The sequence below is a fragment of the Uloborus diversus genome, chromosome 3, assembly GCF_026930045.1.
Source record: "Uloborus diversus isolate 005 chromosome 3, Udiv.v.3.1, whole genome shotgun sequence".
Classification (NCBI taxonomy): Eukaryota; Metazoa; Arthropoda; class Arachnida; order Araneae; family Uloboridae; genus Uloborus; species Uloborus diversus.
Genome location: NC_072733.1, coordinates 142,303,853 through 142,329,859, shown reverse-complemented (window position 1 = coordinate 142,329,859; position 26,007 = coordinate 142,303,853). Strand labels below are relative to the sequence as shown.

Sequence of the window (26,007 nt, the reverse complement as noted above, 5' to 3'; positions counted from 1 at the left end):
AATCTCCCCCCCCCCCCAACACACACACATGAACAAACATATGGTCTTGGATACAAACAATTTCTGAAACTGCTTGGATGTCAATAAAAAGCATCACATCGGCCCGGAATAAGGCAGTTAGTAGGGCATAAACGTTAGTAATTAATCTCATAAGCAATAAAAAGATGAAATATTTCAGATATTTAATTTAAAAAATAATAAATGGAAAAAATTACCGAAATTGTTTTTCTTCCTTTTAAGTTATTTTCACGTAAAAACAATGTCTTCATTTACATTTGAAGTAATAATTCAAAGTTAAGAAAGAATATAGTCATTGCAGAAGGTTAACGACAGCTAATAGAACTTTTCGGTCACATATTTCAAGAAACTGCCCATCAGAGAACGTGAAAGATTCAACAGAATATGTTATACTCTATTATATTAGACCTAATTCATCGTGTATTATTGGAAGTGAACACTTTTACAGTGTAATAGAATAACGTATAGAATGGAGCAGAATAAACGCCAAGAAAGCATTATATTGGTCAATTCTGGCCAACAATAGAAAACGCGTGAGAGTTGAGCCTTCTAGAGCTCTAGAGGGAGAAAAGGGCTAAACTCGATAACTATGTTTAAGAATTCAAGATTATTTCAATAAATTTCAATGGAATTCAGCTGCACTTATAAAAATTGATGCTTATTTTATTTACTTTGGTGAGCAAAAATCTTGACTTGTAACTGTGTTTTTTTTTCAAACTGTTTATATGTAAAAGCAGCCTCTTCATTTACATTTCAAGTTATAACTAAATAGTTTGAAATAATTTAAACTAAATGGAACATTTTAAATAAGATAACAAACTAGAACAAAGAACCCAGTTGATAGCGGTGAACGCAAAGAAAGGACAAACCAGAGCTGAGACAGCATATGCGATGCGCGCTCTTGATGCACATTTGAAGGCCATTTCACAATTACCTAGGTCATTCAACTAACTATACATTATTTATTTCTCCATGGTTTAATTTCAACCATTCGTAGATTCAAATGGGAGATAATTATATTTTATCATCTCATTTTTGTGAGTTGGGTGAAAAATGAGGCTGAATACTTAAAATTGACCCTCAAATGGACAGCTAAAGATATTGTTTGATTTAGCTAAAATTTTGTATGATAAATAGGCTTGGTAAGAGGCAGGTTTTCCACATACAGGCTAAATGCATTTCTCAATTTCATTTTTTTCACTCCATCCTAATGTGCAGTTTTGGTTGCCATATCTGAGGAAAGATATTTGTGTATTAGAAAGGGTTCAAAGAAGGGTAACTAGACTAGCAAGGGGACTTTCAAATTTAGATTATGATACTAGACTTAATAGGCTTAATATGTATAGCCCAGAGCTAGATAATGTAGACGCACGCACGCACGCCGTGCGCGGATACATCCGCTGACGTGCGGATACATTCGTCGAGGAGTTGCACGTCACCCAATAATCGTAAAAGTTCTTAAATAAAAGATAAGGATTATATCAACTGAAGAGCAATTTGTTGATATTGATATTATTTATTTAGATTGTAAAAATTATTACAAGATAGTATTCATAGCCATGATAGTACCATGTGAGCATCCATAGGCTCACATAATTGGCATGAAATTAGTTCCTTATAACCTCAAAAGCATATACCTGCAAGTATTTATTTCTAAGGAGAAAAATGTTGTTGTTTTTTTTGGAAGTCGGACAATTATCCCCCCCCCCCCATTTTTTTACGTGATAGACAATGAGTAGCTTGCAGATACTTTTGAGTTGCATGCGCAGATACTTTATATTTTTATCTGACTCTGGTATAGCCTACAGCAAAGGAGAATCAGAGGGGACATGATTCACTCGTTTAAATTTATCAAAATGAAAGATGTTAATGGATTAAACTTTTGCATGGAAAGCAGGACGAGGAGTCATTGTTACAAGCTATTCAACTCTCACACTAACCTGGAAATCAGGAAAAACTACTACTTTAGTAGGGTCGTGGGACAGTTTACTGGAAGATGTGGTAATGAGCAAGGGGGTGGATAGCTTTAAGAGGGCCATTGATCTTCATTGAGGACTAATATATTGACTAGGACTAGCCTAACTGGGCCAAGAGCCTGTTGTTGGTTGTCACATTTGTCTATCTTATCTAGCCCAGTCGCAAAACGTTTTGTAGCTGTCTGCAACAAACTCATAGGATACCGTAATCAGATTATGAAAACTTGCAAAAGTTTGATTAAATTACTTGCATTGATTAAATTACTAGCAAAACTTACAGACAGATTTAATCTGTCTGCAAGTTTTACAAGTACTTTTAATGAATAAGTCATGCATTTAACCAGAGCATCATTTAATACTTATTATTATTTAAAGCAATTTATTTGAAAATGGTAAGCATCATGCATTCTTACTCATCTTGTTAAAGACTTTTAATGTTACAGGTTAGCAGGGGTTTTGCTACAGTTGCATTTTTCGCAAAATGAGAAAATACTATTTAAATTACAAAAATAAAGCAAGTCATTTTCACGTTTTTGCTCACATAAAATACAAAAATAAAGAATTAAAAAAAAAAAAAGACATGGTCCTAGAGATTAAACTAGCACAGTGATATTCAGCTTAATCATACTATAAATCTCAGCTAATAAAACGTTGAAACTACAATTGAGGCAGGGAAAAGCAAAGGGAAGTTTGTAAGTGGCAAAATTAAAAATTTGGACATAACCAGCAAAAATGGTAGATGAACCTCTCCTCTGTCGAGGAGCAAGAGATAGTACTAGTAACCCTGGTAGGTGCTGCTGTATAGCAGGATTTAGAAAAAAATTCAATGAAAGTCTACCTAGGACCTTATAAACATGTTTTATTCAAAACTTGAAAATGCCCATTCGCATCCCTTTGCTTCTCACTGCCTCAATGAAGTTCAACAGTACTTAGTTTTAATGGGCATTATGGCCAGCTAATTAATGTTATTGGGCAAATTGGACTTCTATTGTTAGAAGAAACACATTGATGCATTTAGAAAGATATGTCAATGTATTCACTAACCGTCAACATGGTTTAGCATTTCGCTAAAGCTTTTTTTCTAATTTTAGCTTTTTTGTGAAAGAAATTTTGAATTCAGTTTAAGCACTGCAAGGAATGTACAACTTGCGGCCCATAAGTCATCAATTTGCTCTCTGCACAGCAAGCCACTTAATTTAAAAAAAAAAAAAAAATAGTGAAAGGGGACAAAAAAAAAAAAAAATGCATGTTCTAAAAATTCCCATTTTGTTTTATGGGATCCAATAATACATTAATGCAGTCTTTGCATACTGCAAAAAATCATTTTAAAAGCATTCCAACTTTTAGCACATGAATTTGTTGGAAATTTATTTCAATATCTTTAAATTCAACTCTTTTTGAGACATCTATTCTTAAAAAGATGTTTTTGCTTCACAAAGAGAGGTTTTGTTTGGGACATAGTTTAAGCAAACATTTCCTACTTTTAGCTATTTTCATCATATCACAAGCTTTCTTCATTAAAACTTTCAGAATAACTTACACATGCATTAGCAGTATCAAAAATATAAAAACAGCAAATACAAATAATACAATACAAATGTGTCAAACAGCTACAGGCTCTGGGCCCAGCTAGGCTGGTCCTAATCAGTTTATTAGTTCTCAATGAAGATCAATGGCCCTCTTAAAGCTATCCACCCCCTTGCTCATTAACGCTTCTTCCGGTAAGCTGTTCCAAGTGTTCCATGACAGTTATAAAGTAGTAATTTTTCCTAATTCCCAGGTTCGCCTGAGTTTTGAATAACTTAAAACAATGACTCCTCCAACTGCTTTCCATGCAAAAATTTAACCCATCCACATTTTTCATTTTGATAAATTTAAACGATTGAATCATGTCCCCTCCGACTCTCCTTTGCTCTAGGCCATACATATTAAGCCTATAAAGTCTTATAAAATCTGAAAGTCCTCTTTCTAGTACAGTTACACTTCTTTGAACCCTTTCCAATACAGAAATATCTTTTCTGAGATAAGGAGATCAAAACTGAACAGCATACTCCAAATAAGGTGTTACTAAACTACTATATGAAAGCAGAAGAATCTTCTTAGATTTGTTTGAAATAGATCTATTGATAAACCCAAGCATTCTGTTGGCTTTGTTACTTGCATTGCTGCACTGTTGAATATAAACTCAACCTTACTAAATCTTGATTTACTAAGAAACCCAGATTAATAACATTTTCAGCCTGACTAATGACTGAACTTTGTAAATGGTAACTTGTACGCTTCTTTCCATGCAGGCACGGATCTACAGAGGGGGAACGTCCCCCCCCCCCCCACCAAATCCCAAGAGTACCTAAAATTTTTCATAACAGAATACAGGATATTTCTACCATTTTTTGAAACTTGAACTTAAAGAAAGGCACCAGGAAAAGCGAGGAGAGAATTGCAAAAGTGGATCCAAATAAAGAACTGCGGAATTGCCCCCCCCCCCTCTTAAAAAAACCTCAAGTGCATCTTAAACTCTTCATGAAACAGAATAGGAATTTTTTTTGTTTTTTAGAAGCGGATCAACGGAAGGGAACTGGCGAAATGTCCCCCCTTCTGTACTCACAACAGAGCACAGGAAATATCTTCTGTTTTATAGAATTTGAACTTGAGGAGAAGCTCTGGAGAAAGCAATTAGAAGATAGCAAAAGCAGATCCATGGAGGGGGACTGAAAGAATGTTTTTTTCCTCCCAAACTCTCATGTGTACCCGAAAAGTTTTAGAACAAAGAGCGGGAAAATTCTGTTTTATAGAACTTGAACTTGAAGAAGGGCTCCAGGAAAAGCGATCATACAATAGCAGAGGCGGAACCATGGAGGGGAACTGGAGGAATTTTCAACTCCTCCCTAAAATTTCATGCATACCTAAAACTTTTCACAACAGAGTACCACAAATTTCTTCTGCTTTATGGAACTTGAACTAGAAGAAGGGCGCAAGGAAAAGCAAGGAGAGAATAGCAAAAGCAGATCTAAGGAGGGGAACTGAGGAATGTCCCCCCCCCCTTCTCCCCTCAAAAAAAAAATCCGAAGTGATCCTAAAACTGCTCAGAAAACAAGAGTACAGGAAAAAAAATCTTTTTCAGAACTTGACGAAAGGCTCCATGAAAAGTGATTTGACAGTAGTGGAAGCGGATCCATGGAGTACTGGGGAAATGTTCCCCTCCTTCCAAAAAAACACAAAATGCCAAGTAAACTAAAACTGTTCAGAAAAGAGAGTAAGATTAGACTACCAGCGTTGACACTTTAAGGATTAATTTTCTCAGTTTGTTAACATAGCTTGGAGGGAATAGGAGAAATTTTTTAACAGTGATAACTGTACGAACTAAAACCAAATGAAACACAGTGGCACGACAGTCCATGGGGGGGGGGGGGGAGGGCCCAAGGCCTATTGTGCCCATCTCAGTTTTCCTGACCAAGGGCTCTGGGGTGCTGGGCAGATGCAGAGGCAGATAAAAATATAAAGTATCTGCACACGCAACTCAAAAGTATCTGCAAGCTAATCATTGTCAATCATAAAAATTAAAAAACAGGGAGGGGGGGTGTCCGTTTATGTTTAGTTAGTGTGAAAAACAGAAAGTTTAGGATTTCCTTTGCAAAATCAATGATAAATTAACCAAAAACAATTGTCTTTGTATCAGACATTTTTTTTTCGAGAGGGAAGGTGGGAGGAGATCTTTCAGAAAATTGTAGAACACTCGTCTTCTTCCAGTGCGATAACGAAACCAATACCACGTGTTGGGGGGAGGAGCTAAGTGCCAACTGCTGAAAAACAGACAATAGTTGAATAATATAGGAAAATGTTAACTTTATTCCTCTCTAAAGAAATAATGCAGTTTTATCTTTTATTGAGAAAATGGATAGATTTGAAAGGGGGAAAAAACTCTGTATATCTCTAGTTTGATAGATGCATTTAATATTAACCCCACTTCTGAGCAACATTAGCTCATGCGACAGACGATGGAAAAGCCATTTATCAACTATCAGTAAGAAGTTACCTCTGTGGGTTCGAAGTCAAGTGCAGTATGCAGATTTCTGCACACTAGTTACAGCTCTGCAAATGCATCCTGAAAATAAAGCTGCAATAGAAAAATATTTCTCCAATTTTTCTTTTGTAGAATTAAAAATCCGATACCGTTTGTCAATTATTACCCTTAGGAAACTAGTTTATTCTAAGGCCATGCTAAAAAAACAAAGAGCTTTTAAAAGATGTTACAGACCAGGGGTTCTCAAACTTTTTCAACCCGAGGCACCCTTTCAAGATTTAGAAGTTTCCCACGGCAACCTAGTCCATCTCTATTATGTTAACTTATAAGTGGTTACTGTGCTTACTTAAATTTGTGCACATATGTGCAGCATAGGATTGTATCCTCCTCCTAAATACTCTGGTGTTATATTATAAGGATGGTGGAGTGTTAATTAAGCGAACCATGGTCCTCTTACTACAATCTTAGTTATCAAATCTCGGGGGGGGGGGGGGGGGGGGGTGACGGCACACTTCATTTTGAATTCAACAACTACAAAATTTAGGCTTCAAGAGCAGTATGCAACCTTTTTATTCCAGTTAAAATTTAGAGAACCATAAAGAAACAAAAAATACTGTAAAATAAGTTCAATTGGTTTTGACATCACTCTTCTGCAACAACTTTGCTACAATGTTGCACTGTTGCCCGGTAGTTAAAAATGTTTTGTTGATAACGCTTTATCACCAGTTAGGCATTTTGATGACAATGAAAGAGGATATAGTGAATTTTTGTTATACTGTATCAAAAAAAGGAAGATTACCTTACTGATCAACCGGGCATTATTTGGCGCACTCACCTTACATACACATATTGATACCATGTTGACTTCATGGCACCCCTCACCTCTTCCTACGGCACCCATTTTGAGAGCCCTGTTATAGACTGATATTTAAGTGACGTTTTATTTCAGGAAATATGTTTTAATTTTCATTTTTCACAATTTCTTTTTTTTTTATTGTTGCATATTGATTTAACAAGTACAGACAGATAATGGAAAAAAAATTGTAAATCGCAATTTGGATATTTTTTGCAAAAAGCACGGTATCAATCAAACATAAACTGACTAATTGCACCAGAATAAAATGGTTAAGCAGAAAATTATAAGAGAAATGTTGCTGATTGTACTAGTGTTTTATTACTAGAAAGTGGTTTACCAAAACAATTTTGGCCTGATGCAATGTTATATTTTGCATATACTTTGAACAGGGTGTGCCATACAAATCAGAATATAACTCCATTTGAACTTTTAGGTGGTAAAAAACCATCTCAGGCCGAGGACTGCTGATGGCCTTTGAAAAAAGCGAGAAAGGTGACAAATTTGAAAACAAAGGTGACTAAAAGGTGACAAAAAAGTAACTAAAAGGTGACCAAAAGCAATTTGTTAAGAACTCAAAAAACAAAAAAGGATTATCCCTTTTTACTGACTTTTACCAAAATAGCCCTATATGCTTTTTGTAAAGATTTCTACAGTTTCACTTTCAATATATGTTTAAATTTTTTCCATTTTCTTAGTTTATTCTTCACAATCCTTTCTTTTTTGCTCTTCTTTTTGCTTCTGTTTCAATTCCAAATCCTTTTTCCTTTCACATTCATCCATGTATGTTGAGTAATTTACGTGTGCTTGTTGTGCACATTTAATTATTTCTGGACCAATTGGTAAAGAAAGCAAATGAGGATATTCTTTTTACAGCGTCTTTAACTATAAGTATGCTGTTTAAAAATCTTTCAGTCCTTGTTGTCTTATTTTCACCAAAAAGGTGCTTTGAAATAGAAAATAGTCTTTTAATGTCAGCATTACCATGTGATAATGCAAGTGAAGCAGGGTTGGCAAGGTTTTGGACACTACGGTAAAAACCATGGTAAAAACCCTGGTTTTTACCGTCCTGTCCAAAACCCTAGTGTCCAAAACTGTCCAAAACTATATTCAAAAAAAATAGTATTGTGTGAGAAAACATCAAAAAACAGAATAAAATGTATCAAAGTAATGTTTTATATTGAACATTTATTCAATGAGAACCTTCAACTTACTTATGCAGCTGATTTTAATCTAGTTACATAGGAATTGAATTCTTGATAAAAATTTCAATTTTTATGCATACGTTTATTTATTTTTGATAATAGGAACGAAATTTCCCTATGTTTATGCATGTGTGCAAATGAAAGCAGGGTTGGCAAGGTTTTTACCATCCTGTTCAAAAGCCTTGTGACCGAAAATGTCCAAAACTATTTTGTGAGAAAATATCAAAAACAGAACAAAAAGTGTCAAAATTATTTTATTGACTATTTAATATATTTATTCAATGTGAACATTCAGGTATAAATATATATGTAACTTATTTATGCAGCTGATTTTAATCTAGTTAAGTAGGAATTAAATTCTTCATTAAAAATTTCAATTTGTATGCAGGAGTTTTTTTTTTTTTTTGCATAAACTAAACTTTTTTACATTTATGCATGTGTGCAAAAGAAAGTGTTCAAAATATAGTGCAATAATTGACTTAAATGCAATAAATTACAATTTTTTTTAGTTACAGAATGTATATTAAAAACGTAAACTAAAAAAAGAATAGCACAAGTTTTATAATATAAGTGTTTAATCATCAATTTCTTGTTCTTTAATCTAAGATTTAAAAAATGATTTTTGTTAAAAAATCATGTAAAACTTATTTGCAAAAACCATTTTAAAAATTTAGCTTTTTTCTTGCAAATAAATATTGTACATTTAATAATATTCCTTTGCGTTATGAATGGAACTGAAATTAGTTGTCTTGGTAGTGTTGTGAATTTCCTTCCAAAACTCTACCAACTGTTAAATAAGTTTTTGAAAAAGTTATTGGCAATTTTTTTTAAGTAAAATGTTTTTTAAATGAACATTTTGAAGAAAAATATTATCAAATACTGATTAATTAAACCTCATTAATATCTTTATTTATGCATCATGAATACTGCAGTGAAAACGAATTGATTAGATTACACCCCTTTAACTTTAACATAGTTTTGGACAGTTTAAGGCAGTTTCAGACACTTTTGGACAGTTTTAGACGGTAAAAACCACTTGTCCTGTCCTAAACCAGTTTTGGACAGTCCAAAACCCAACCCTGAAGTGAAGCTTTTATCACCTTAGAAACATTAGATTATTGGAAGTTGAGTCCTTTTTTGAAATGTGCTGCTGCCAGTAGATATCAATGGTTTTGTTTTCGGATGCTTCATCATCTTTTTCCAGCTGCAAAAGTTTCCATTCATCTTGCAACTTATCGAGTGGAACATTAAAAGGCATGATTTTGGCAACCTTTATCAAATCCTTACAGCTTCTAGATTTACTTCTCTCTTTTGGATTCAAAAATTTAAAACTTTTCAGTAACCCGTTTGATATGCAACTTTTTTCCATTACATACTTGCATGTAGTCACACAATGCTTTTTAACAGCTCTTAAAAACATAACCTTTTCATTTTCTTTCAGTTTTGACAGTTCATCTGTCACCTCTCCACTAACAACAAGATCTTCCAAGAGGTAGTCTGTTACCAACTGCAAACAGTTTATCCGTGTCTACATTTAAAAAATCAAAATACTTTATGACAAAGGCTTTTATAATCCGAGCCATAAAAGTCTGAACAATGGTCTCTATTTCTTGGTACAATTTATGTATCATAGGTGCTTGGCATTGAAAGCGTTTCGTGAACTGCATAAACAAATCAGCAGATGGAAAGATAAAATGCAGCTCAGCTTTTATAGAAGGTCTTTTTAAAATATTCGCAACAGCTTTATATGACCTGCATTGCATAGCTGAATTCTTTTTTAAAGCACATGTTTTAAAAAATAATACTGAAGAGCATCCCACTGTTCCAGTAGTCTGTTTGCTGCAAGTCCAAGGGTAAGCCAATGGGTAGTTGTGTTTCAGGAACTTGCGATGAGGTGTATTTAGTTGAGCTTGCACTTCTTCGAAGTCCTCCTAACGGGAAGGCCAACCATCAAAATAGCTATAAGTACTAAGAAGAAGTTCAGATGCTTCTTCACCTAAATACTGCAATGCTTTGACATACGCATTATGCATTGTATGAATACTGCAAGTACCAATATTTATTAGGCTTTTTTCTTGTGTCTCAAGGATAATAGTGTCAAACAGCCTAAAAACCTTTTTATTAACATAAGGACCATCCAAAGGAAAGCATGAGACATTTGTTCATGGATAATTACTTTCGGTAAGTGCTTGATAGCGTCTCAATCGAAATTTCACCAACTGCCTTGCCCAAGAAGAAAGTTTTGAGATGCCTTGTTGTGATGCAACATTGGCTTTCAGACCAATATTTTATTGTTCGTTGCAGTTCTTTTTTGTCTTTGACATTGGTAGTTTCATCAAAGCTCAAAGTTTAATAGGATAAACATGCTTCCTTTAACATACATTCCCGAAAATAAGGAGCAAGTCCATCTGTAGAAGGGATAGAAAGACTGGTTCTGCTCATAGGGTGCAGTTGCAAGCAATAAAAAAGATTCCCTGATTTCCCGGTAGCATAGCTATTTTTCTTAAACAACAACAAGGTGGGGGGGGGGCATATTTAAGGCTATTTTTTAATAAATTTCACTGTTAAAGCTATCATTCAGATACTTTTCAAAGATTTAATTATTAAAAAAAAAATCCTAAGACGCATTTCAAGAAAGGTGAGAAAGGTGACAAAAGTTGCAAAAGGTGACTAAAAGTAACCAAATTTTCAAAAGGTGACTAAAGGTGAGAAAGGTGACTGACTCCTCGGCCTGCCATCTGTGAATCATCTTAAACCTTCTGGTACAATTTCATTAGTGGGCATTCCTCAATCACGTAGGAACAAATTGGATACCTTAAGCCCAAAAGGGAAATGATAGGACACACGTTAAGTACTAAAGAGTATCTTATTTGGATACCAGCAAATATCATCATCATATTCTGTATGAAACTTCAACTCACTATATAACAAGAATGAGCTTGACATAAAATATTTTTATTATTATTATTATTTTTTTTTTTTTCGATCTTGTGATTAGAACATGTTATGAAACTTTAAAATTTGATAGTAAGCAGTTATATTATTTGAAAACAATGTCTTTTTATTGACAGTTACTGTACAATTTAAACTGCCTACTTGCCAATTTTTGGAAAGGGATATCAGTAAAACTTTTAAGTGAACATCTTTCATCCAATTAAAAGTTTTCTTAAATTAAGAGGAGGAACAGTGGTTTTCAACCTTTGAATCCATGTACTGCTCTTGCGTATCTTTAACTATGCATAGTTATAACAACTTTTTCTTTATTGAAATTTACTAAACATCTCAATTTAAAATTTTACATGCTATGAGCAGGAACAAATCACACATATCATTTTTGAGCCCTGGCTTTAACTTCATTCGAGAGGTAATAGAATTAGTGTCTAAAAAATACTATAAATCACAGCAGAAAATACAATGGTGAATGAAATAAGACATGACATTCAGACATTGGTTCAACAAATGCAAACACTTGTCTTACTCTCAAAAACAAAAGCAGTACATGAAACGAATAAAATGCAGTTCATTTTGTTGACTCTGACTGATCTATTACCATTGCAAATGGTTTTTAATGTAAGGTAAACCTGCAGTGCTTCAAGATCAGTGAAAATTGATGCGTCACAACATGGTACATGAGTGTTTCAGTGAACATAGACAATAGCTTGCATTCGTTATTTTAACTTACTTTGAACCATAAGAATAAAGTTAAAGGCTAATAAATTCAAGAAAGAATTTAACACCAGTAGAATCAACGGTACCAGCGAACGATATAATGTAGAAGGATATCGGTACCGCGAATGTGAACAAACATTTATCCTATTTATAAAAAACCATAAAATTAAGGAAACACGGTTTACTTAATCTCAATGTGAATAGCTTTTAAAAAGTGAAAAATGTAACAAATGTGTTTAGCGAGAAAGATAGTAGCAACACAACGTGGAACATGGTGGTTTATTCAGTGATTATACACAAATTTTATGATATATGCATTGCATATGATGCTTGATAATTCTAATAAATGTCATTAAAAGCTTCATAACCGAGTTGAAATATGCAGAATTTTTTTTAAAAAAGAGGCAGAATTAACACCAACACTACACCTTACTAAATGTAAACAAACATTTATGTTATTCTGAAAAACCAGAAAAAAAACAACATACATTTTATGGAAAAAGGAGTTTTTGGTGACGTTTACTCATCTAATATGGAAATAGTTTCATCAATTCAAATAATTCTTGATGAGGGCAAATGTGCGACAATTAGAGTAACAACACATGCAGAATGGTGGCTTAATGGTTCACTACGCGAATGTAAACAAAACTTTATCTAATTCTCAAATGAAATCTGTACCTAAATGAACATAAGACTGATTGCATTTGATGCTTCAAGTTACCTGGTATTGAAATAAGTGCTTTTTAAACCGAAGAAATCGATAAAACCTTTCCTAATTCCACATACACCTTATGACCAAAAGTATTGGGACACTTTCGAAAATTCACATTTTTATGGATTTCTTGAGAAATAAAGAACCAATTGCTCAAATTCTTTTCACATAAAAAGTGTACTTTTGCTGTCATTTTCCAATAAAAATTAAGTCTGCTATTCATTTAGGGGGCTAGCAACAAATTGAGGAAACAAAAAAAGTTTTTTCATCCTTTTCCATTGTAAATAGCTGGAAATAAGCTATAAATTTCAGAAGTAAGTTAAAATACTATCAGGAATTTGTTTTTATATTTTTGTGAAAGTATCTCTTATACCCACGGAGATACAAGGCTTGTATCTCCCCCCCCCCCCCCCCCCCCCCCCCGTGGCAATATCCGCGCCAAATAAACACAACTACACGCTTAATATAAACTTTCACGTTCATATGCAAAATATAAGCATTTCTTTCAAAAATGCTTTTTTTTTTTAAGGTTTTCGGCTCATATCACGCAGAGTTTTTAGTCCCACCTCAATATCTTTAAAATTTTATAAGTTTTCAGCGATCTAATTTGCCGAATTTCTATAATTCTTGGACAGGTGACGAAAGGTAAGGGGTTATTTGCAAACTGGCAGCACTTTCCTGCTATCACTGCAGAGTCATTCATGATAAGAACAGATTAGTTGCAAACGATCCCTCACGATTCGTCATCTAGTCAAGAATTATTAAAATTCAGCTCATTAGATCAGTGATAACATTTTACATTTTAAAGATATCAAGGTGGAATTTTGAGTTGTAGGATATATCTGACCTTTGGATTATAAAACTTATAAATAGATATCTTTAGCGCATGCACAGTGAAAACTTAATTGCTTTAACCTTTTTTTTTTAAATTAAATTTTCAATATTTTAACTTCACATTTTATTATTATGTTTCTCTAATACGGAAAGTTTAGTAACGCTTGACAGAAAACTCTGCGTGACATGAGATGAGAACCTTTTTAAAAAAATTTCATTTTTGAAAGAAATGCTTATATCTCCGTGAGTATAAGAGATACTTTCACGAAAATATAAAAATGAATTTTAGATAGGTTTTTAACTTATATCTGAAGTTTATAGCTTATTCCCAGCTATTTACAATGAAAAATGATCAAAAACCTTTTTTTTGTTTCCTCAGTTTGTTGTGCGTCCCTTAACTGAATGGTAGACTTAATTTTTATTGGAAAATGGCAGCTGGACTTCACCTTTTATGCAAAAAAAATTACAGAGCAATTGGTCTTTTATTTCTTGATAAATCTGTAAAAATGTGAATTTTTGAAAAGTGCCCCAATACTTTTGGTTACATAGTGTATATTAGACCTCACTTAGCTTCTTGTAGAAATAACATGGGAAACAGAATGATGGCTGACCTTTTTGAACCAGCAGCCCAGAAGTAACATTCTTACTGATACACTTCATTTCTTTGCATCAGCGGCCCAAACTAGTTGACTACCCGCAACCACCCTATCAAGTTCTTGGGGTCATGCAAAATTCTCCTTTCCCTTCTCAATAATCGAGAGCATAATGGAACCGAAGGGGAACCAGTGGCAATGAAAAAATCACGCCACATTTTCTCCGCGTTGCCAAAGGAGATGAAGCTCCTTCCTTTTATCCTCCCAGGAAGAAACGACGAGGCTAAATGGCCAGTTGTGTTTAGGATGTAGCTTGGGGGAACGGAACGCTTTATTTGGCTACTTTTCAAGGGAATCTTAGAGTTGTTTTTTTTTTTTTTTTTTTTTTGAGAATTTTTTTAAGCAAACTCATGAACTGATTGAACAGTTTCAAAGCAAACAGAGGCTAAAAAACGTATCGATAAGTCTGTAAAGTTTAAGTGACATCCGTAAATTTTATGGATGATCCATAAAAGTTGGCAAGTATGAAAATAACACAAACAACTGATATTTGGTTGCAAAACCTTCAGTGTAATTGCATATACGTATTTGTTTCATATAGAAGAGTTTTTCGTTGAAATATCCCCCCCCCTATAGGGGTACATGTGAACAATTGAGTATATTTCTTTTTAATTCCATAAAGTAACAAAATATTTTTTTTAATCTGAAAAAGTTCCGGGGCATAAAAAAAAAAAAGACTATTTAATCATGGAGACACTTTTGCTCCGAAAAATTTATAATATTTTTTGAGATATTAAGAAATGAAGAAGTGCTCACTCAAATTGTTCTTCTCTTTAAAAAAAAAATAATTCAACTGAAAAACTCTTAATTTTATTAGTGCAAGATAAGAAGCAAATAAGTTGATTTTTATAGTTATTATTGTAAGTTTTTTTACTAGTTGTTGTAGTTTTAGCTTCATTATGCTACTTTTAAAAGAATTATTGGTTTTATTTATAAAATATACTATTCACAACTGTATTGGAGAATAAGTAACTGATCAAAAGCATCTAAGTTCATTAAAATTGTGTACATTTTTTTAAATTCCCTAGTTAAATTTGAAAGTGTTGTTTTGACTTCACATTATTATGATCTAAGAAAGAAAATTAGAAATATGGGTTTTTTGTTTAGAAATATTATGTAGAAAACTAAAACCCACAGTTAAATTACTGATCTAATGAAAAGTCGACATTTTCTCAGTGGGATCAAGTATCCCCCAAAAAGGGATTATGTATCCCTTGATATGGGGATACATGATCCCTTAATAAAAATATTGAAAAAAATATTTTACCTAAATTATCTGTTTAATTTCAACTGAATATAGAGGAAACAATTACGACTGTTCACACTTTTTTTTAACTGATAACTTGCACCAGAGAAAAAAAATGAAAACTAAACTGGGGATCAAGTATCCCCAGTCTCCCCTACAGTTATTGTACTCTCAATAGTAAAGATATATTGCTTTTGTCGTTAGCTGGCTTAATCTTTTTAAAAACACCAAAAATAGCATTTGCTGAATTCGGTCGCTGTATTGGGTTAGACGATACAGAAGGGGTGTTCAGGGGTGGGAGTTGTCCTAAAAATCATAAAATTTCAAATTTTTTCCAAAAATTCCTAACATTTCGAGTTTTGTCCTAAAATTCCCATCATTTATTCCTTACTTATTGCAGAAAAATAAAATTCAACCTACAATTGAAACTTTTCATGATGATATGCCAAAATTTTAGGATAAATCACTTTGAAGACCCGAAGAATTTTTTTTCTAAAAAAGAAACAGCAATACCTATGTTGCTGCGGCCTTTTTTTTCTGAAGAAGGGGAGGGTGTATGCAGTTAACTTAAACACATGCTCAATATAAAGTTGTTTGTTTTATCTATACTTTGCAACTCTTGCAATCATTCCTCTTCTGCAAAATATATATATATATATATATATATATATATATATATATATATATATATATATATATATATATATATATATATATGTGTATATATATATATATATATCTATATAAAGAAAATAAAAATAGCTGTGTAGCAAATTTTGCAAAAAAAGAGTTAGGGGAAAGAAATATGATCTGATGTTTTTGATTTTTTTCCCTATTTGAAAAGAAATGAAAAATATGTTAACCGGATAGAGGGATGGGACAGTATTCCCTCCTTCTTTCAAATGCAGTTCCATGCCAGAGAGCGGATGGGGTGAAAGGCATCATAGCTAATTGAAATAAAATAAATACAATGAGCTGAGATAGAAACCCGATAGAAACACTTCGTTCAAAAAAATTATTTGGAGCAAAATTTAAATGATTTGTCCCCAGGTAGGAAGCAATATTTATTTTTATAGTGCTTATTTTGTGTGTGAATTTAGCATCAGTTTGTTCTTACAGTACAAAAAGTCAGTTTGCTTTGTGTTTCTGTCTATTTTAGTTGGATTATCTCTTGCAAATACAATTTTTAAATTTAGTCACTAACTTTTTGCTTTAAAAATTTAAATAGTAATTTGTTTTATTAAAATGCCACAGAAAACAAAATTCTCTTCCTTGTGGATGGATAAAGCAGACAGAAATGGATAAAAGATCAGTACATGGTGCAGTGCAGAAAAGGATGAATTTAAAGCACTGTTCTGTCTGTGCATTATCTTTCCAATATTGATAATCAGGGATTTTCACAGGTATGCTGATGCGGCGAGACATAAGAGGTTGACAAGTAGCTTGAAAAATCAAGCTGTATTTTTTATTCCTTGTTCTTCGTCTTCTACTGAAAACGAATTTATTATGATGAAGCAATCCAAAGCATTTGTTTCAAATTCACTCCAAGATAAAAAAAAAATGGAAAGGGGAGGGTTTCTTAGTTTTAGTTACCATAAAAAAATTATTCATTTGCATCTTCAAATGATTTACCTGTAACTTACAGAGATATTTGTGATGATTTTGAGATAGCAAAAAGTATCATATTATCTGCTAAAAGTTAAGTACATAATAAGTTTTGGACTTCCACCTTACTTTAAATCCCTCCTTATTAAGGATATTTTTTCATAATTCTTTGTAATTCACTTTGATGAAACAACAAGGCAAGTAAAGAAGCATTTGGACATACATTTACCCTACTGGTATGTGGTATATACTTCTACTTCATAATGTGTCACTGCGGTGAAGAATAAAAGATTGAATGCATTTTATTGCAGTTTTTAAGATTGAATTTGAAACGTTTTATCATCCACTGCGAAAATCAAGCTTATAAATTACATTTAAGTTTTAAAAAACTTGATTTTTGTTGTCCAAAAAACATCCTAAAGTTTTATCAAAGTTGTGTTCTAAAATTTTTGAAATCACTAGTTTGACCCCTGGGCATTATATCGAAAGCAAATAACTATAGAGTTTATAGGCACAAAGTTGTGGTGTTAACTAGTGTTCACTCTAGAGGAAAAAAGGGCAGGATGCTGGTCTATGAAAGGGGCAGTTATAATAAAAAGCGCACTATTCAACGCAGTGCTACCAAAGAGCAATGATGCACTAACACAAAAAGTACTTAGTGCCCCCCCCCCCCGCCCCCCAAAAAAGGAGAAATAACAATTTAAAACACCTTGCAAAAATTCAAACAGTGTAGTCTGCACCATCGCCCCCCCCCCCCTTCTTTGATGGCCACCACTGACTTCAGAATTAAATATAGTGATCTTATCTAGAGTCCCTGAGGAGCATTTAGCTAATGCTGAAATTTGACTTTTGGGTGTTTTTCAACATTATTTTGGGTTATAAATTTCACTACTTATTCCAAAAGAGTAAAAACTCTAGGCATTTCAAAATCCTTTGCATTGCAATGTAAGAAGAACAAACAGTATTTAATTACGGATCCCCCCTTCCTAGATAAAAAAAAACTTCCTAGTAATCTTCATTATACCATGAAATATTTTAGTAGACATCAAGATCATGATGAATGTAAATTAAACTTTTTGAAAAATATTGCATTTCAAGCCAAACATTAAATTAAAATACTGCGAGCTCATTTGTTTAAATTTAGTATTTTTTTGCAAAAAATCAGTGATAACCAATGAGGAAATAATGATTAAAATCCTATTTGCAATAATTAATAGGCAAGACTAAAAACAAAAACAATTAATTTTTTAGTATTTAAAATGAAAAATAATGTATATACTTATTAAAGTCACACATGTTAAAATATACATTCCAATTGTTAAAAACACTGAAATACTTACAAGTTGCAATGGATTGAAATCTCAAACACTGGAAGTAATTTTTCGCGAAACATCCCAAAAAGTGTTATGATTTATTGAAATAAAACATAAAATAAGCTAATCTTGGGTTGCATATGTCAAAATAACTTCCGATTGTCAAATATATTACAACATTTACAAGATGGAAAAGGATTGAAATCTCAAAGATGAGAAGCGCGTTTCCGTGAAATGAGAGTTCAATGTTGGCATGGTTTCAGAAAAAAGTATAAAAATATAACTTAAAAAACGCTAATATAAGTCAGCATGTGTCAAAATAATTTCCGACTGTCAGAAATATTAAAATATTTACAAGATGCAAAAGGATTGACATCTCAAGCGCGGTGGACGTTTTTGTGCGATGCACGTTTTAAGCACATTGATGCAAGTTAAGAAAATAGAAAATTGCATTGATGAAATGTTTAAAAAAAAGTATAATTCAACGAATGCCTAAGGAATTCAAGCACTAGATAAGTTTTCATAACTTTGTCAATTACTTAAAAATGAACTTTTTTCCTAAGCTGTTTTCAAGTTTTATCAAGAGCATACTAACCCTTCTTCTGCTCTATTTTGCAGAAGAAAAAATGCCTGAAACATCCTAATCTTCATATTTTATCTGCTGGCATCTATATTCTTTTTCTTCCAACTCTTTAAATTTCCTTTCAGCAGAAGGCACATGTCATTTGCATTCTCACTCAGACTTTCTCATACTACCCCTTCTACTTTTCTTCGAACAGACATCCCCTGATCCTACAGCAGAAAATACTATGAAATGTTTACTCTCATTGTTGATTCTCAGAAGATCAAAGATGGGGCTCGAATGAAACAATCTCTCCCTCCCCCCTTCACAGATGACCGGACCCCTTCCCACGCCCTTTAGAGCCCCCCTGGGAAGAATTAAGAACTTGCTTTTGTATCCAATTGATAAACCTGTCTGAATTCTAAGAATCTCATTTACTCTCATTGCCTAGGTGTTTGATTCTCCTTTTATTTAAGGGGCCGTTTTGAGGGTGAAATTCTGGGACGATGACAATACTCCGACTTTTTGTGAACGATCACTGGGCAAATGAAATTGCTGGATATCATGGGGTCCGATAAGATGCTTGTGAAATCTTTTTAAAAACACAGGGAGCAATTCCTTATTTTTGAAAAGGGCAGGGCGCATTTAGCACACTAAATGAAGGGCAGGGCAGGACGCATTCTGCCAATACAAAAAAGGGCAGGGCGCTGCGCCCTTCAAAAACGGCCTAGCATGAACACTAGTGTTAACCAGTGGTCGTTATAATAGAATGGTCTTTATAATGTGTGATCGTTATAATGAGCGTAAACTGTATATTCAACTTCAAAGTTTTACTTATAAATACATTTCCATTTCTTAACTTAGTTTCTGCATATTATTTAATTTCTCATGAGCAGCAGACAGCACCGACTGTCTCGTATTTGCAATGACAGAATTGTAGTAGGTTCTCTAACTGAATGCTGAGAGATTGAAACACGTGAAAGAAAAAAAAAAGTGACAATACAGACAAATTATGAATGTAATTACTTTCAAGTTTTGTAAAGTCATCCCAAGCTTTCATTTGTTCCAGTTGTGTGGGAGCATTACCCACTTCTTCAGGCTGTGGATCATCTGGCGGGAAAACTTCCATTGCACAGGATGTCACATTAGGTAAGTCCTGAGCTGCAAACAATATTTCAGGAAATGTAATAAAACATTTATATAGAAAAATCTGATCAAAAACACACAATTACCTTAACACTACACTTTTGTAAGGACTTCGCACCTTTTTGTTAGGAGACACTTTTAAAATGTCTTCAATTTTACACTACCACGGACTTTCAAAAATAAAGGAAAAATAACGGTTTGAAAAAACTTCATTTTTAAAGATAAAATCGCCAATTTATTTAAAGAAGAAAACAATAACTCCTTGCAATGAACTTCTAACAGAAAATTTAATGATCAATAATAATATTTATCTGGTGGAAGAAATGTATATAACTTCATGTTTTTAGTCCATAGCAAAGGGGTAGAATAACACCATAAACAAAAGTGTTTTTACACAAGCAAATGCAATCAAATTTAAAAATACGTAAAAACTCACAACGGACACCTAAAGGCAAAATTTTAACCTAAAGGCAAAATTTTAGTTTAGCTTAAAAGTTCCATGTCTGCCACCGTTTTAAAGTATTAATGAAAAAGATATGAAGACGAAGAGATAAATAGGTCATTTCAAATTTACACAGATTTGATGTCTGAAAAATAAAGGAATTTTTTTTCAAAGAAATAAGAATGTTTTGATTCAATGACTTTACTAATCTTTTAAAACTTATTCGCTCATAAAAAGTATACATTTTATATAGATAAAAATAATTTAATGGGAGAAAAAAATTATAAAAGTGATAACTGCCTTTTTTTTGGCAGTCCGAAATGAAGTTTGACTTGTACTGTTTCTGTAGCAATCTAATAATTTTATTAACCAAAAAAATTGTTTTGGACAAGTATAAAATACTGTTTTAAGCACAACTCCAGATTTATCTGAAGAATATTATTTTTGCTGATTAAAGTATATTTTAAAATTTCTTTGAAACTTATTGATAGAAATTCTAATTTTCTCATCTTTTGATACATAGGACATAGTAAATTTTTAAGATAAATGCAGGCCACACAAGCAGGCCCTTCATTTCCCATTTTATAATCGACCAAAGCTATGTGTCGATTCACTTTCAAAGCAAAAGAAGAATGATGCATGTTGCATGAGTATTGTAAGAGCAGAAGATCATTGCCAGGTGTTACATAATTCAAACAGGTTTTTGCTATGGAAACTTTTTAATAGTATTTTTTTTTAAATCTTTTACAGCAGAAAAAAATGCAAAATAATGCCATTAGAAATATTTTTTTACACGATTCTTCAAACTATTATTCTTAATATTTAGTACACTTTTTTTTTTTTTTTTTTTTTTGTGAAGTCTGAAACGAAGGTTTTTGCACCATTCTTTTCCAAAGTGAAAAACTTTTTAGCAATTAACTATTGATACAAATCAATTTTTATCCTTTGACAGTCCAGTATTAATTGTTCTGAAAAATTTTTGGTCTTTTTTAAGCTGAAAAGGGATTTCAAGTAATAGGAAACTTGTACTTTCTGCAAAACAAACTTTATTTTTTATTTCAAAAGAACAAAAAACACCTTTCTACTTTTTTCTACATAGCAAGAGAATAATTTAAATATGCTGCAAAAAAAACTGATGCAGATCATAGTTGGGTGCTCTGGAGATATGACTTATTTAATCTCCCAATTGAAAAAAGCATAAAAACCAACTTTAGATAAAGAGTGGCAACACCCAACAATTCACAGAATACTGTCATTCACACTGAAAGAGAAAAGTATCAGCGTGAAATTGATACCAAATTCAGCTTAACTGGTTGAAAAATAAAGAAATTCGAGAGATTTTCTAAATTCATTCTGAAACGGTGACCCCAAAAATGATCAAAAATCAAATTTTTGAAAATATTCTCCAAAATATAATTTTCATTCAAAAAATCTAAAAAAATTAATTTCGGCTTTTCTCAAAGATATATTTGTAACAAAATAATGGACAAAATTGGAGACATGACGACACATGGCATTAGCGATTTGAGGTGAAATGGCCCAAATATGATATTAGCAGTACCGTTTGATAAAAATTTTTAACTGTGGTAACAATGCAGAAATTTTTCAATAAAATACGAAATAATAAAGTTTTAGGAAGACATATTTCATTTAAACATTACATGCCCTTCCAGGCATCTAAGGGTAAAAGATTTATGTCCAATCAGAATTTTTACATGCCCCCTGTGCATGTCGGACAACATAAGTTTTGAGCAATGTCTTATGCCACTAATAAAACGAAACTGAAACGTTTTTTCAATTCTACCAAATAATCTCAATTATCTTACAAATATTAAAAAACTGACTTTTATTATGTTAATCTATCAACATTAGGGCTGGACTGGGACGTGAAAACGGCCGGGGATTACATAAAACCAGCCATTAGCTCAGAGATAAATCCAACCCCCCCCCCCCTCTAACCCTATGTACACAATCTTGCAAGTTTAAATATAGACGAAGAAAAGAGCAATAAAACTAATGTAGGGCCATTGCAAAGTAAAAAACTTGGAGAATGTATGGGTTTGACGGCTCCTCAATTTTTAATGTATTTTAACAGAAAGAGAGAGAGAGCGAGAAAGAATTTCAGCTCCTGGTTTAGGAGGGTGTCATTACAAGAGTGAAATGTTAGCAATATAAACCTAATCGTAAGTATAGTATTCTCTCAGATTTGGGAATTTAGCAGCCCCCTCCCCCGGAAAGTCTCTGAAATTTTAGTTTTATAAATGCTGTTTTAAACAATCTTTAGTAGTGTTAGCAAGGCTGCCACTGAGTTATGGTCCTCAAAATAATCATTTTAGTAGCGTCTCAAACAGGGTGGCGACAGGAACTGTGAAAAAAGTTCCCTGACTTTTCCCTGATTTCCCTGATTAAGTTCACCAAATTTCCCCGATTTACGTTACCAATGATAATTCCTTTCTTAGCTCTACTTGAAATCCATTGTATGTTTGTATAAAATGCAGTATTTTAAACGTTTTAAGTTGCGTAAAGTTGATGAACTAAAGATATATTTTAAAAAGATGCTACTTTTTTAATAAAATGGTTTAAATAACATATATCAAGTCAATTTTTTGGAAAAAAAAACCCCTACAAAACAGTAGGTATATTAAATTTTTCTACATGGAAAGATTATAGAATTTTTTTTAAAAAGTACTTGACTTCCAGAAACCACTTAACATAAGAATTTTAAGAAACTATTAAAATCACTCTTAAAAACATATGTGTATTTATGACAGAACTAAAAAGTAATTGAAACTATTTCGAACTAAATTTTCAAACAGTATAATAATTGTTGCAAGAATAACAAGTAATAGTGAAAGAACAGAAGTAATGCAGTTATTCTTATATAACTAATTGACATATTTATGCAAAAGAGATGAAACCATTTGACATCCATTCATTGGAAGCTTTTCTCTAATCAAGAACATAGGTTTTAATGAATGAATACAGCATTCTAACAATAAAAAAATAAAGATATTTACTTAAGTACACAAGTTAACTCTATTTCAAATGATTTCAGTATGTGATGAAAAAAATCTTATATTGCTTTTGTAACAAACGACATGGAAACAAAAAAAAAAAAAAAAAAACAGAAAAAAAAAGCAATCAGTTAATTTCAAAATACATAACAGAAAAATACAACTTGGTTACAAAATAAAAGAATCATTTGAATTTGAAGAAAAGAAAATCCTTATAATCTGCAACGACAACAAATAGTATAACGGCAAAAAAAAAAAAAAAACAAATCATTTGAATTTGAAGAAAAGAAAATCCTTATAATCTGCAATGACAACAAATAGTATAACGGCAAAAAAACAAAGATTTTTTTGATTGAAAGTTCAATTTTAGCAATTAAATTAAAAGCGCGAAGTAATAACTTTTAAGCTTTTATCACTATTAATTCAAAAACCAAAGACTTGAAATCGTGATAACAGAGAGCTAATTACCTCGAGACAATGGAATAAAGGCAAAGGAACTAAGGCATTAATGAAGGCTTCCTCTTTGCCTGTATAGTTGTTTATTTTACGTAGCATTGAAAGCCTGAAAAGAAATTCCAAGCTAGGTAAAATAAAAAACCTAACAGACACAGAAGCAATCTTAGGAAGTTCATCCTGTGGTTAATAAGTAAGATTCAATACTTTGACGTTGAGGAAAAAAGATGCACAAATATGTGGCAGTGTATAATCGCACCTCTTTAATTTTACTTTTTTTTTTGAACAGATAGTTGGCGGAAAATGTGTAGGGAATTAAGGTACTTAATTTTGTAAAGCAAAAAAAAAAAAAAAAATCCTTCATAAAATCAATTTTCCCTGATTTTTTGCTATTTTTTCAAAATTCCCTGATATTTCCCTGACTTTTCCCTGATTAATAAAGTTCCCTGACTTTTCCCTGATCTCCCTGATTTCCCTGATCTGTCGCCACCCTGTCAAATGAAAAATGGTCTGAAAAATAGTTGCTGAATAAGGTAAATAGTATCTAAAAAGTTTCCCACTATTTTTTAAAAAGTATTAATATTAAATCATGCAACACACTACACATGAAATGAAAGAAAGGGGGGTTCAACCGAACCAGGCACTGCGACCAGAGGTCTATTGTACTAGTCCCCAAACAGAAGTCTTAAAACAGATCAATAGCTGTGAAGCAAAATTCAATGAACACCTAATAGGAATGTTATGAATCACCTATGGTTCAACCAAATTACGACCAAGGCGTTCAAATCTATAGGCAAAAAACACTTCATAATCACACATGATGTGAGTAACAGTTTCCTCAAGAAAGAGGCAACCCCAGAAAGTTGGACCCTTATTGACACCCATTTAAGCAAGGTGCCGCTTTAAGGTGCAACGACCAATAAGAAGGCTAAAAGCCTTCCTAATACTATTTTTATTAAGAAGCCTTTTGCATTTTTGGCAAGTGATCCCCAGAAAGAATCAGGACTATCCTTCTTAGGATGACCAACTGAATATGTTCAATGTCATTGTGAGATAACTTCTCTGAAGGGAAGGTTTCTCTCACAACAGCCATCATAAGCATAATTAAATTGTGCAGTTTGTGCCATCTCGAATGCATTAATACATGTATCAATTTTGAAATTTCGTTTTTAAAACTCCCCCACTCCCACACAATTATTTGAATTTTTAGAGTTAATTGATTTTTTTACAAAATTATTAAATTTTTCACAAAAAAAAATAAATAAAAATAAAACAGACCTTGTGAAAAAACCTGGTCAGACCCCTGTTCAGTAGTCAGAGCATGTTTGTAAATATCAGGTGCCCACCATGGGGGGGAGTCATCAGATTGCACCATTGAAACATTTAGACAGATGGGGAGGGGAGGTAATTTTAAGAAAGTTTTTGGTCTCAGTTAGGGGTAGGGATCTCGTTTTTGAGAGGGGAATGCTTTATAGAATTTGAGAGAGGCGTGCCATCATCTTTGGGGGGGGGGAGAGGAGGGGTCACCTCCTGTTATGTTTCAATAACAATTATTTTTAGAAAGACTTGTTTCATTTTTTTATTGAAACAAAGCGAATATTTTGCAGACATTATAGGAAGTTCTAAACAGCTTGTCGCAGACAGCTACAAAACTTTCTGCCACTGGGATGGTTACAAAAATGTTGACGTCCAACAGCAATATTTTTATCTCTGAAACTAGGTTTATAAGTATACAAAATCCTTAGTTGAATCTATCGTTTTAGAAAATGTGTAAGTCCTACGGAAATCCATTAGACTTTAAATTAATCAATTATGTTATGTTAATAATTTACATAAAATAAATATATGTTAACTTACCTTGAAGTATCCCTCAGAGAACCACAGCCAAAACACAAAGAAATCTGAAGACTATATTCATGCAGGTCGTGTTGCAGATGACAGGAACTAAAATATCAAGAAATCCAATGTTAGAAATAAGCAGTTGTATATCTTTTATTTGACGTTGACTAACATCTGTTTTTTTTTTTTTTTTCTATATAAACCTGCTTGCTTACTTACTTTCTTCTTTAACACACAAATTGAAGTTTCTGAAATGAACCCGGTGGGTCGTTCCATGTCAAATCAACGAAAAAAATGGCATTTTCAACCTGACCTTCTCAAATTTTTTTGATATTTGGTTCAATTGTCAGGTTTACATAAAAAGGAATAAATATACAATAATAAGTCTCTATCTATTTTAGTTTCTGAGATAATTCGATCCAAAGATAAGCAAAAAATGTAAA

The 26,007-nt window shown here is 32.7% G+C and overlaps 1 protein-coding gene across 1 annotated transcript in view; it reads right to left on the bottom strand.

Moving 5' to 3' along the window:
* The window catches only part of LOC129218968 (uncharacterized), a 245,497-nt gene that overhangs the window by 193,908 nt on the left and 25,582 nt on the right, over positions 1–26,007 (bottom strand). Inside the window, exons 2-3 of the mRNA XM_054853288.1 lie at positions 25,583–25,669; positions 19,697–19,831 (exon numbers count right to left, since the gene is read on the bottom strand). Coding sequence (XP_054709263.1) covers positions 19,697–19,799 — 103 coding nt within the window. The 5' untranslated portion in view covers positions 19,800–19,831; positions 25,583–25,669. The remainder of the gene's footprint in view (positions 1–19,696; positions 19,832–25,582; positions 25,670–26,007) is intronic.